General features: G+C 44.9%; 1 protein-coding gene across 2 annotated transcripts in view; it reads left to right on the top strand.

Moving 5' to 3' along the window:
- LOC121547210 (serine/threonine-protein kinase SBK1-like) overlaps window positions 1–5194 on the top strand; it is a 50144-nt gene extending 44950 nt beyond the window's left edge. For both annotated transcript variants that reach the window (XM_041858362.2, XM_041858361.2), the window contains exons 3-5: window positions 558–796; window positions 3039–3241; window positions 3661–5194. In XM_041858362.2, the coding sequence (XP_041714296.1) occupies window positions 558–796; window positions 3039–3241; window positions 3661–4503 (1285 nt within the window). In that variant the 3' untranslated portion in view covers window positions 4504–5194. The remainder of the gene's footprint in view (window positions 1–557; window positions 797–3038; window positions 3242–3660) is intronic.
- Window positions 5195–14190: the final 8996 nt, after the last annotated feature.

Here is a 14190-nt window from a genome sequence, read left to right as displayed (position 1 = left end):
AGAACCAGAGGGGGGCTGAAACTGTGGAAATATTTTAAAGAGATCTTAAAACACATATTTTTTTGCTTTGCTTTTCCTTAGGCTTTTTTAGTTGTTCAGTTTGTGTCATTCTTCTGTTTTGTATCTTATGTTTGTTGTGTAGTAAATATTTCAGCTTTTATTTTCATAGTTTTTTATGTTTTGTTTTTCCTGTAAAGCACATTGCGTTGCATTTCATGTCTGAAATGTGCTGTATAAATAAAGCTTGATTTGATTTAATTTGATCCCTTTCTGCTCCTCTTCCACTGCATTGATTGTATGCAAATGAAGATGAACTCAAACTTTCGGTTATAGTCATTCACTTGCACATAGTGTGCATGCATGCACACACACGCAGACATGCACACACACGCAGACATGCACACACACATACACACACACTGAACGACATTCAAGGTCAAGTTGTCACATTTATTTGTGGTATCACCAATAAGCCTGCTGTATTTAGCGTAACACCGTTTTTCTTGCCTCAGACACATGAATTTATGTTGTCTGTCTGTGTTCTGTTCTATCCACAGTCTGCCCCACAGCGTCAAGGCGAGCCTGTCTCTGTCTCCGTTGGGGGTGGGCAGTGGTGGGGGCTCTCCCACCTCCAACGTGGGCTACTGCGGTGGTGGAGGGGTGCCTGTGGAGGACATGCAGGCTCTGGCCATAACCTCCCTGCCGGCTGCAGACATGGCAAAACACTACGAGCACATCTGCGAGCTGGGCAAGGGTACCTATGGCAAGGTGGACCTGGTGGCACACCGCACAAAGGGTGAGTCAGAGGGCATGCATGTGAAGGGACATTGTTAGGGGCAAAAGTTTCCATAGAGTTTACACAGTCATACTACAATGTGATCAGAGAGCCAGAGGGTGCCATAGAATGAAAGCTAAATCAAGGGTTCAATGAAAAAGGGCACTACAGTGACAGGGCATTGTGAGGTCAAAGGTCACGATACTGTAAGACTTCAGGGTGTAAGGGCTCTTAATTACAAGGTTACATGCCATTAAGGTGAAGAGGGCACTAGACTGGGTAAAAGTGCAGGCCTTAATGCTCAAATGCTCCAAACAGCAAGTTACAAGTGACCAAATCGGATTTGTGTGTGTTGAGACAGCAGTCATTTGCTGCAAAGGCTATTCTAGTTGTCATAGTAATGACGGGTATGTGTGCAGTGATGTAGGCTGATTGGTGGTGGTGCTCGTGATTCCTATCACTCAGAAGTTATGTAGCAAGCTAAGGCGACAACAATGCCTGCCATGGACATTTCCCAGTTGCTTTGACTGTTCAAAATCATAGGGTAAGAACACTTTTAAAGCCTCAAAGGATGAGATGATCCAGCTTTCAAAACGAGTCATTTTTGGCTAGCCACAGCAGTCAACGAGGTAGCTAGGTAGCTGTTTAGCTTTCTAGCACATTCAGTCATTTGTTTGTAAACTATTAACAAGTCAGTTATCTACCACATGTTCTTGTCAAACTGTCAACAGAGTAGCTAGTAAGCGACAAGATATGCCAAATAACAGTCTAAAAACCACTTGAGGGCAAATAAATCAGATTTGACCATTCAGACACAAGTCACATGGCCAGGAATCAGATTTGTATCTGACTAGGTGGTTTGAAATGTGGCTTGAAATATCAGATTCCATGTGCTTTTTGGCTGTTCAGACTGCAGGAAAAAGAACAGATTTGAATCGTATGTGCAAATAAATAGGATTTGAGTCACTTCAAACTACCAATGTGAACACGGCTTAAGAAGCTCTGCTTCCACAGCTGTGTGAGTAGTAAACAGCTGAGGGTGTGTTTCAGAGCACAGAGGAAGCTGGAATCAGATACACAGAATCAGATAGCACAGGCATATTTAGTTCAATTCACTTAATAAATGTCAGTTAAGTTTATATTGCCTTGCCTAAGATATTGCTCTGATACTATACAGCAAGGTTTTTATAATAAACTGAAACTAAAACTAATCATGAAAAAACAATTTAGTAAACTGAATTAAAATAATTAACAAACCAGTTTGAAAAACGAAAACTATAATGAAACTATTATCTTTGACTTCAAAACGAACTAAAATAAAATTGTAGTTTTTCTTCTAAGCTTTGGGGAGAAAATCTAATGGGGTTTTCAACTTACTGAATCTGGCGGGTAAATGCTGCCAGGAGATGCCGATGTTTCAAATAGGTCTAGTTTGTGCATCACTATTAGTCTCTCTAGAAAGACAGGTTGCTTGCCTGTCTTATGATACTTCAAGGTCTGGGATATCCGAGACGACATCACTATCACTAGCTATCACTAGAAATAATCGCTAGGTAGCTAACTTGATTCTTCTTACATGTCCTACTGAGGTGAAAAAGCATTGGATTGGTGTAAATATGGGCGAGAGAGAGTTTCCTTCCACCATATTTTTTGCACCAGTTTCAGCACGGTTCCTTTTAAATCCTAGTCACATTGACATTTACTTTATAATTAAAGGGCCAATCAGCAGTTGAAAAATAACAAAGCGTTTTCCCCGCCACAAGCTGAGGGATGGCTCTGGAGAAATGTAACCTCTCTCAAATTCATAGACAGAGCTATGGAAGCACGAACTGACCCAACCTATGACCTGACCTATCACCTTATGTATTGCTGCCCCCTAGAAAATAAACACACACAAAAACTATACAACACAAATGGCTTCTAGCCTGGCCCACGTATACTAAAACGTAATAATAAAAAAACGAAATACAACTGAAACAGGTCTGAAAACTAACGGAAACTAAACTGAATTCCAAATACAAATCCCAACACTAATAAAAATAAAAACGAATATAAAAAACAAAACTATAATTACCTTGCTGTACAGTATGTTGATACAGTATGTGAGGTATTGTAATGTTGTTAACTCAGGTGTGGGTGTGAGCGTGTGCTTGTTTCTGTGTGCGTGCGTGTCTGTCTTCTGAAATGTTGCCAAACAAATTTCCCTATGGGACATTAAAGTATTCATTAATTTATTCTGTCCATCTCTGTGTGTACATATCAGGCACCAAAATGGCTCTGAAGTTTGTGACTAAGAGCAAGACGAAGCTGAAGAGCTTCCTGAGGGAGTACAGCCTGACGGGAACACTGAGCTGTAGCCCCTTTATCATCAAAGTCCTGGACGTACTCTTCGAGACCGAGGATAGCTACGTCTTCGGACAGGAGTATGCCCCTGCAGGAGACCTGTTCGACATCATTCCTCCCCAGGTACTGTACTGGATCATACTTATCATCTCCCCACCAATCACTGTTCTCCCACACCCTAGCCAATCAAGCGCAGTGTTTCAAAGCGCTGTGCTTCTGTGATTCTGTGATTGGAGCCTTGTCCCTACTCAGACTTGAGCTGCTCCTTTAGTGTACTGTAGGGCTCTCGTTTCATTTCAGTGCTTTTCAGTGGAGGGACTGGTACCCAGACTCAAAGGTTCTTACTTTAGGGTGTTAAAGATGAGTGCAACATAACGCTTAACAGAGCCTCTTTGTCCCACTTTACTCCCTCTACGCCTACATTCTGTTTCTTTCTCATTTCATTTATTGTACTTCGTTTACCTCCCCTACTATACAATCTCAAACTAATCTGTTCACCCCTTTCTCTTTCTTCCCACTTCCTCCTCTCCTGCTCCCTGTAGGTGGGTCTTCCGGAGGAGATGGTGAAGCGCTGTATGCAGCAGCTGGGTCTGGCTCTGGACTTCATGCACAGCAAGAACCTGGTGCACCGTGACGTCAAGCCCGAGAACGTGCTCCTCTTCGACCGCGAGTGCCGACGCGTCAAGCTGGCTGACTTCGGCATGACGCGGAGACTGGGCTGCCGGGTGAAGCGCGTGAGTGGCACCATCCCGTACACGGCGCCGGAGGTGTGCCGCGCCAGTCGTGCCGAAGGCTTCCTGGTGACCACCAGTCTGGACATCTGGGCATTCGGAGTGCTTGTCTTCTGCATGCTGACTGGCAACTTTCCCTGGGAGGCAGCGCTGCCCGCTGACGCCTTCTATGATGAGTTCCGGCGCTGGCAGCGGGCGGGGTGCCCCACAGCGGCCTATCCATCCCAGTGGCGCCGCTTCACTGATGACGCCCTGCGCATGTTCCAGCGGCTGCTAGCTCCCGAACCTGAGAAGCGCTGTGGCGTGAAGGATGTCTTCTGCTTTGTCAAGTACGAGCTGGTCAGCGAGCTCCGACGCCGTGCCTCCTGCCGAGCCAAGAGAGGTGAGAGGTCCAGTTCATCTGGTGTATGCCCTGCAGGCTGCACCTCTACCTCCTCTTCGTCCTCCTCCTCATCGCGCTCCCACAGACACCCAGAGCCCTCCACCCCCCCAGGGACGACCTCCCTCTTGCGCCCAGCGCCCCTGAAGAGGAGCGTCCTCTCTGACCCCCACTCCCTTCGAGAGGAGTCTCCTGGCCAGCACCACTCTTCTCCAGGTCGAGAGAAGACCAAGAGCCAGATGGTGATGGCTACTGCCATAGAGATCTGTGTCTGAGAGAGACGGGATGAGCAGCGGTATCTGTGGGTGTTGCCATGGCGATATGAAGCCGTGAAAGGTACTAGCGACGGCCATGTTGACTGGAGTGAAAGGTTGACGTATTAGAACGCTGCCGAGAAGAAGCCCAATGTCGAATTCTTGACTGTGACACAGAAATTGGTATCATCACTCATGGCAGTGCAGTCTTGGACAAGTCATCACTAGCGCATGCGTTTGTCATTTTAATTTGCGACCTAAGACTGTTTTCTGAGTTGGAGAAGCGACATTCAAGAGTCCACTGACTGACATCGTTTTTTTCACAGCAACTCGTTCCACTATTCAGCCATTTTGCTTGTTAGCACACACATTACACAGTTACTATGACAACGGGACATTGCTCATCTAGACTTTCTGGACTGAGGCAGGAACCTGCTGTCAGACATCATCTCAGGACATCTCAGCGGGTCACTTCCTGTCTCACAGTGACTTCCTGTTGAGGGTTACAGGTGATTTCCTGTAGTAGACCATTGTTTAAAAGGACACATTTCATACTGTAACAGTGTGCTAATTGGTTCATACAGGCACAGGCATCTTCCAATGTGAAAAGAAATGAGAAAATATATAATTGCTTCTATAGAATACAGGGAGTGCTTATTTTATACTTGCTGTTTTTGTGTGTGTGTGTATGTGTGTGAGTAAGGGGGGGGGCTGTGGGTGTGTATGTATATGGGTGTGTGTGTTTGAACAACTAAAGCGCAATCTCTTTGTAAAGGGGGAGAAATGTAAAAAAAAAATGAAAAAGTACTTTATACTCTAAATATTTACTATGTTAAGCGGCACACTGTATTATTGTCAGGTAGTTCAACCATGTAGCTCTGCTAATATTTTTTTACTACTGGGAGAGGAAACAGGGAGCAATGTACTGAATGTAGCAAAATAATATGACATGTATGTACAGTATATGAAAATTGTAAAATTATAATGCTCTGTAGTGGTGAATCATGGTGCCGGAAATGGGGTGGACAGTAGCAGCCTTTAGAGTATGGTTGGGATCGGACTAGGGCCTATTGGAATAGTACTATTTAACACTTGTGTGATGTCTCTTCCTGAGCACATTCTGAACACTGTGACCCCATCATGACCTTAGCCCATCTTGACCATCAACAGTCCCCTTCCCCTGTCAATACAACTCAATTCAATCAAGTACTTTACTGAATTACTGCTTTACTGCTTTACTGCTTTACTGCACACATGCATCCTGTATAACATGACCAAAGCAATTCCAATACAGTGTTTATAGATCCCATGTTCGCTCCAGGCTCCTCAAACCCCCAGCCAAACACTCTTCGTCCTTCACCTTCCTCTTTCTCTCTCTCTCACTCGCTCTCTCCCTTCCTCCCTTCCCCATCTGCCTGTCTTTCTGCTGCACCTGAGTCTCTGAGCCATGCTGTGTTGTCTGGTAGGATGACCTCTCTCTCCCCCTTTGGCATGCTGTGGGCTGATGATCGATTGATGCCGCCACACAGCGAGAGTCTCAGCTAGCGAAAAAAGAAAACTAATGATGCAAGCATCTAAAAAGGCACACCGTGTGCTGCTTTATCAAGCGTTCATCTCTATTTATCTGCTAAGTTTCTGCTGCTGTTATGTCAGACAGGTGTGTTTGTGCGTGTCCCACCCTTCTCTTCTTTCCTTTCCCCGATGACAGCCCATCATCCCTGTCGCTATAGTGACAGTCAGTGTTTTTATGGTTAGTTTGTCAGCTCCTGTCCACTCCTGAAACGTCAAACATAATTGGCTGGTCTGGTCGTTCTGCAACTACATCTCCCAAGTATGAGTAACAACACAGCCCTGCTAGCCATGAGTTCTCATAGCAATTGCCTTCATTGTGTATTACATCACATATACTGTGTAGTATACAGTATGTCTGTTCTACTATCTCGTCAAAGTCAGTCTGATTCTATCACATACAGTGAGGGAAAAAAGTATTTGATCCCCTTCTGATTTTGTACGTTTGCCCACTGACAAAGAAATGATCAGTCTATAATTTTAATGGTAGGTTTATTTGAACAGTGAGAGACAGAATAACAACAACAAAAATCCAGAAAACGCATGTCAAAAATGTTATAAATTGATTTGCATTTTAATGAGGGAAATAGGTATTTGACCCCCTCTCAATCAGAAAGATTTCTGGCTCCCAGGTGTCTTTTATACAGGTAACGAGCTGAGATTAGGAGCACATTCTTAAAGGGAGTGCTCCTAATTTCAGCTTGTTACCTGTATAAAAGACACCTGTCCACAGACGCAATCAATCAATCAGATTCCAAACTCTCCACCATGGCCAAGACCAAAGAGCTCTCCAAGGATGTCAGAGACAAGATTGTAGACCTACACAAGGCTGGAATGGGCTACAAGACCATCGCCAAGCAGCTTGGTGAGAAGGTGACAACAGTTGGTGCGATTATTCGCAAATGGAAGAAACACAAAATAACTGTAAATATCCCTCGGCCTGGGGCTCCATGCAAGATCTCACCTTGTGGAGTTGCAATGATCATGGGAACAGTGAGGAATCAGCCCAGAAGTACACGGGAGGATCTTGTCAATGATCTCAAGGCAGCTGGGACCATAGTAACCAAGAAAACAATTGGTAACACACTACGCCGTGAAGGACTGAAATCCTGCAGCGCCCGCAAGGTCCCCCTGCTCAAGAAAGAACATATACATGCCCGTCTGAAGTTTGCCAATGAATAATAATAATTGGTCATTTAGCAGACGCTCTTATCCAGAGCGACTTACAAGCGCAATTAGGGTTAAGTGCCTTGCTCAAGGGCACATCGACAGATTTTTCACCTAGTCGGCTCGGGGATTAGAACCAGCGACCTTTCGGTTACTGGCCCAACGCTCTTACCCACTAAGCTACCTGCCGCCCTCTATGAACATCTGAATGATTCAGAGGAGAACTGGGTGAAAGTGTTGTGGTCAGATGAGACCAAAATCGAGCTCTTTGGCATCAACTCAACTCGCCGTGTTTGGAGGAGGAGGAATGCTGCCTATGACCCCAAGAACACCATCCCCACCGTCAAACAAGGAGGTGGAAACGTTATGCTTTGGGGGAGTTTTTCTGCTAAGGGGACAGGACAACTTCACCGCATCAAAAGGACGATGGACGGGGCCATGTACCGTCAAATCTTGGGTGAGAACCTCCTTCCCTCAGCCAGGGCATTGAAAATGGGTCGTGGATGGGTATTCCAACATGACAATGACCCAAAACACACGGCCAAGGCAACAAAGGAGTGGCTCAAGAAGAAGCACATTAAGGTCCTGGAGTGGCCTAACCAGTCTCCAGACCTTAATCCCATAGAAAATCTGTGGAGGGAGCTGAAGGTTTGAGTTGCCAAACGTCAGCCTCAAAACCTTAATGACTTGGAGAAGATCTGCAAAGAGGAGTGGGACAAAATCCCTCCTGAGATGTGTGCAAACCTGGTGGCCAACTACAAGAAACGTCTGACCTCTGTGATTGCCAAAAAGGGTTTTTCCACAAAGTACTAAGCCATGTTTTGCAGAGGGGTCAAATACTTATTTCCCTCATTTAAAATAAAAATCAATTTATAACATTTTTGACATGCGTTTTTCTGGATTTTTTTGTTGTTATTCTGTCTCTCACTGTTCAAATAAACCTACCATTAAAATTATAGACTGATCATTTCTTTGTCAGTGGGCAAACGTACAAAATCAGCAGGGGATCAAATACTTTTTTTCCTCACTGTATACTATGTACATACATCTGTTGTACTGTTTACATTTGTCCAAATCTGTCCAATTCACCTTCCTTAGTCCTCCATCGTCTCTAGAACACCTACCTGCTAGTCATGAAGTCAGTGCCCTTGTCTCATGTCATACTTTAAGGATGACCGTAGTCAGAGGAGATTGGTGGTTCATTGACCTCACTCTGGGCGGAGATGTTCTGTGATCACTCATAGGGTGAAGCATCAGTCTCCCATTGGTTGTAGAATGTGTAATAGCTCTGCCTTAGGTCCCACTCTCCGACTGTGCAATAATATAATGAATGACAGGGGTAGTTTAGAGACACTTGAAATGGCGGTCCAAATGCATGCATAACTTATGTAGCCTCCACTTATGACAAGGGACATACACTGTTTTGCTGTGTGAAATTGTGAATATTTATAGTTTTGTTCGATATCAAACAACCGTATACATCAGAACAGTTTTATGTCAGTTGTCATAAGTGTCAAGTTTTTGTCACAGACTGTTATAACAGGTTATGTAGGCATTATGATGTGTAATGTACATTTTAGCTTTGTAGCCTACTGTTTACCTCAGTTATGTCCTGATCCTACTAGCTGGTATACACCGGCATTTTGAACTATGTAAATGTGCAAATGTATTACGTCTTTAACACGCAAACAAATAAAATGTTTAATATTGAGTTCAAATCAAACTTTGTGTAACAGAACTGATACAAACTAATTGTATTATTTTAGTCAATATGTTAAAATGACCAGTTGCATTAACATCTACAAATGGCTGAATGTCTTTGTTTATCCCCTCCCCCTCTTCCCCGCATTTAATTCTACTCCGTCTATATGTGTATGCAAATCCAGTCCAGCTTTAGATGTTTCCTTTCGACTGCACATTAGCAGAAGGTCAGCTCAAAGCGGGTCTCATTTCCTGACGCTTTGGTCTGGTGCATGTGCAGACCGCTTTAATAAACGGACTTCCTGCTGAAAGAACAATTAACACATCCATAGATAGGAGTTATCTGGCGGTCCTCAAATAAGTGGGATTAGTGCGAGGCAGTAGGAATATCCCACCACAGACGAGAACAATTATCAGGCATTAGCGGTATAGTCATAATGGGCTGAGTTGGACGTCGGGGAAATGGTGGGTTGTAGCAGCTACTGTGCTAAGCTAATCAGGTCAGACAGTACAGAAGCACTGGAAAGGTCAACGTGGCAGAGAGAGAGCTGGAGTTAGCGTGTGGAATAGCCTTTTCTCCTGCTCTTTGAAGGGCTGGTGACCTGAGGTAACTAGCTACAGTAGCTTAGCGACTGATCTGCAGGCTAATTGAGTTAGCATTAGACGCTCTTGCTGGAGAGAAATAGGGTTTCTAAACCCAGGCTGTGTGGAGCTGATAGGCAAGAATGGATGGAGCCTAGATGTTTCATGGGTGGATGGAGTTGTCGAGCTCAGTGGAGGTACTGTGGTGTTAAGCCCTGGCTTTGTGGAGATGCTAGCTAAATGAATTGCTATGTGGCAGAGGAGGCTGGTGGGAGGAGCTATAGGAGGACAGGCTCATTGTAATGGCTGGAATGGAATTAATGGAACCGAGTCAAACGTGGTTTCCATATGTCTGATGTGTATGAGACCGTTCCATTCATTCCATTCCAGCCAATACAATGAGCCCGTCCTCCTATAGCTCCTCCCACCAGCCTCCTATGCTAGGAGGCAAGGCAGTTAGCAGAAGTGGAAGACTGGTTTGTGAGCAAGGGTGGTCAAAGGATGGTATTTGGCAGTGTCGTTGTACTCGAGTCCGGTCTCGAGACCACATATTGAGTGTCTAGGTCTTGCCTCGGTGTCGGATACATTTGTACTCGGTCTTGAATCAGTCTCACAGTGAGGACTAGTAATTTATTCCCAAGAGCAGCCGAGACCAGTGGAGTAAAAAACTAATAACTATCAGCTTCCATTCAGTCAGTGCATAAAACCGCTTCGCCAGGCCAAATATATACACTCCTTTCTTGAAACATTAATATCTTAACAGTCTTTATATCTATTATAGATATGTTTGCGCAGTGGTGGGACAGGTTCGTGATTCTGAAAGGACAGCAACCGTAATACCAGCGCACTCATGTAGGAGAGTGCACTTTTTGTAAAACACAAAGGGCAAGTGGTGTAGAGGAGGGTATAAGACTTACACCCACTTTTTTTTTTCAGTGGGCATTGCTTATACTCACTTAATCCGTATTGATGCGTATCAAAGTAGTGTAGTTGTCACGAACGCTGAGAGACGGGTCGGACCAAGGTGCAGCGTGAAAAGCGTACATGTTTATTAACTAAATAAACATATAAACCAAAAACAAGAAACAACGTAACGTGAAGTCCAAAGGGCTATACACATACAAGCCTAAACGGAACAAGATCCCACAATACACAGTAGGCAATGGGCTACCTAAGTATGATCCCCAATCAGAGACATTGATCGATTGCTGCCTCTGATTGGGAATCATACCCGGCCAGACATAGAACTAGAAAAACTAGAACCTACACATAGAAATTCTAACATAGATACTCACGCCCTGACCAAACTAACTAAAGACAACCGGCCTCTCAAGGCCAGGGCGTGACAGTATTGGAGGTATACGACTTATCATTGATGTTATACAATAGAGAAATCATACACAAAGTAGCCTACACAATCGCAAGGCACGTGAAAAATATTCACATGCGCGCCCAAAACACACAGCCTAGTTTCAGCTATGAAGACTGTTCTTACTGCATGGAAACCAGAGTTTGGCCCCCAAGACAAGGTTCCTCTCATCATTATCCATACTCGAGCCATCTCTCCCTGGTACCTTACATTACACAAACACCAACTTGTCACAACTTCCTCCGAAGCTGCCTCCCCTCCTTGTTCGGGCAGGCTTCGGCGTTCGTCGTCACCGGCCATCTAGCCACTGCCGCTCCATATCTCATCATTCCATTTGTCTTGTCTTGTCAATTACACACACCTGGTTCATATTCCCCTCATTAGTACATGTATACAGTGAGGGAAAAAAGTATTTGATCCCCTGCTGATTTTGTACGTTTGCCCACTGACAAAGACATGATCAGTCTATAATTTCAATGGTAGGTTTATTTGAACAGTGAGAGACAGAATAACAACAAAAAAATCCAGAAAAACGCATGTCAAAAATGTTATAAATTCATTTGCATTTTAATGAGGGAAATAAGTATTTGACCCCTCTGCAAAACATGACTTAGTACTTGGTGGCAAAACCCTTGTTGGCAATCAGGTTTGCACACATCTCAGGAGGGATTTTCTCCCACTCCTCTTTGCAGATCTTCTCCAAGTCATTAAGGTTTCGAGGCTGATGTTTGGCAACTCGAACCTTCAGCTCCCTCCACAGATTTTCTTCGGGATTAAGGTCTGGAGACTGGCTAGGCCACTCCAGGACCATAATGTGCTTCTTCTTGAGCCACTCCTTTGTTGCCTTGGCCGTGTGTTTTGGGTCATTGTCATGCTGGAATACCCATCTACGACCCATTTTCAATGCCCTGGCTGAGGGAAGGAGGTTCTCACCCAAGATTTGACTGTACATGGCCACGTCCATCGTCCCTTTGATGCAGTGAAGTTGTCCTGTCCCCTTATCAGAAAAACACCCGCAAAGCATAATGTTTCCACCTCCATGTTTGATGGTGGGGATGGTGTTCTTGGGGTCATAGGCAGCATTCCTCCTCCTCCAAACACGGCGAGTTGAGTTGACGCCAAAGAGCTTGATTTTGGTCTCATCTGACCACAACACTTTCACCCAGTTCTCCTCTGAATCATTCAGATGTTCATTGGCAAACTTCAGACGGGCCTGTATATGTGCTTTCTTGAGCAGGGGGACCTTACGGGCGCTGCAGGATTTCAGTCCTTCACGGCGTAGTGTGTTACCAATTGTTTTCTTGGTGACTATGGTCCCAGCTGCCTTGAGATCATTGACAAGATCCTCCAGTGTAGTTCTGGGCTGATTCCTCACCGTTCTCATGATCATTGCAACTCCACGAGGTGAGATCTTGCATGGAGCCCCAGACCGAGGGAGATTGACAGTTCTTTTGTGTTTCTTCCATTTGCGAATAATCGCACCAACTGTTGTCACCTTCTCACCAAGCTGCTTGGCGATTGTCTTGTAGCCCATTCCAGCCTTGTGTAGGTCTACAATCTTGTCCCTGACATCATTGGAGAGCTCTTTGGTCTTGGCCATGGTGGAGAGTTTGGAATCTGATTGATTGATTGCTTCTGTGGACAGGTGTCTGTGCTACGGTATAGCTGGTGCTACGGTTGTCGGGAGAAGTCGTGTTTTTCTCTAGCTGGAGGTAAGCAGGAGGTAAGCTTCTCATATGGTGTTGAGTAAAGCTTAACCATGTTTTAGATCGTAGGTAGGTAGTTAGCTGTAGTTAGGTATTGTATTTATTATAGGTTAGTATTGTTGTTATTGTAGGTTTCCGTAGGTAATTGTAGGTTAGTATCGAAGCACGAGGCTAGCTAGCTAGCGGGTTGCTACTGGTATCGATTAGCAACGCTGGAGAGCTGTTTCCAAATGTTAATGTAGTCCTAGCCAACGTAGGTAGGTAGTTAGCTGTAGTTAGGTATTGTATTTATTATAGGTTAGTATTGTTGTTATTGTAGGTTTCCGTAGGTAATTGTAGGTTAGTATCAAAGCACGAGGCTAGCTAGCTAGCGGGTAGCTACTGGTATCGATTAGCAACGCTGGAGAGCTGTTTCCAAATGTTAATGTAGTCCTAGCCAACGTTTAATTTTTTGCTGCATTATGCGTTATGAAAGGAACTAGACACGGACTTGAATTATCTGTTTAGTGTGCTAACACACTCTTGGCAGTTTGTCGTAACCAAGTATTGATGCTAAATTGTGTGTTAATGGATGCTAGCTTGCAGGTTAGCTACGGCGTCATAGCTAAGCATCGTGGGTTGTTGTGGGTAGTTACTGTGTCCTGGCAGTGCCGGCTGTAGCACGAAGCGAGCTACCTAGCCGTTTTTTCGAACTGAGTTAGAGTCAACACAATAGCCATTGTGTGCCGGGTGTAGCACGAAGCTAGCCAGCTAGCCGTTCTTCAAACAAAGTCAACACAGTGGCCATTGCTAGCTGGATTAGCTACTACCAGCTTAACTGTACGGTAGTAGCTAAATACAATATACTTGTCCTAGCTAGCCAATGTCTAATCATTGCTGTGTCATGAAAGGAACTTGACACAGACACGAATGATCTGTTTAGTGTGTTATCACACTATTGGTGGTTTGTTGTGACCAAGTGTTGGTGCTATACGGTGTGTTATTGTTATTGGATGCTAGCTTGCTAGTTAGCTATGGTGTCATAGTTGAATAAAGTGGGTTGAGTCTATTCCTTTAAACATTGAACCGCTGTGGTTCACAACAATTCTGATTTCTAAAGGTGGAAGTTGGGAGAGTTTTTGTTCGGGTGGTTCAGTGAAACAATTTTAGTTTCTGAGGTAGAAGTTTTGGTGAGGGAGGTCCTGCTCTCTCCGCTCCCAGATGCTCAGCTCATTTCATTCCGATCTCCTCTGCATTTTTGTAGCCATTTGCTACAGCCTGTCAACTATGCCTCTGCCTATCCCTGTTCTCTCCTCTCTGCACAGGCTACACAAACGCACCACACCGCGTGGCTGCTGCCTCTCTAACCTGGTGGTCCCTGCACGCACCACCCACGTGGAGTTCCAGGTCGCAGGCAGCCTCTGGAACTGCCGTTCTGCTGCCAACAAAGCTGACTTCATCCCAGCCTATGCCAACCTCCAGTCCCTCGACTTCCTGGCGCTGACGGAAACATGGATCACCACTGAAAACACTGCTACTCCTACTGCTCTCTCCTCGTCTGACCATGTGTTCTCACATACCCCGAGAGCATCTGGTCAGAGGGGTGGTGGTACAGGAATCCTCATCTCTCCCAAG

Source organism: Coregonus clupeaformis, chromosome 31, assembly GCF_020615455.1.
Source record: "Coregonus clupeaformis isolate EN_2021a chromosome 31, ASM2061545v1, whole genome shotgun sequence".
NCBI classification, from domain to species: domain Eukaryota; kingdom Metazoa; phylum Chordata; class Actinopteri; order Salmoniformes; family Salmonidae; genus Coregonus; species Coregonus clupeaformis.
The sequence above is the reverse complement of the archived record's forward strand: the minus strand, read 5'-3'. Positions and strand labels throughout refer to the sequence as shown.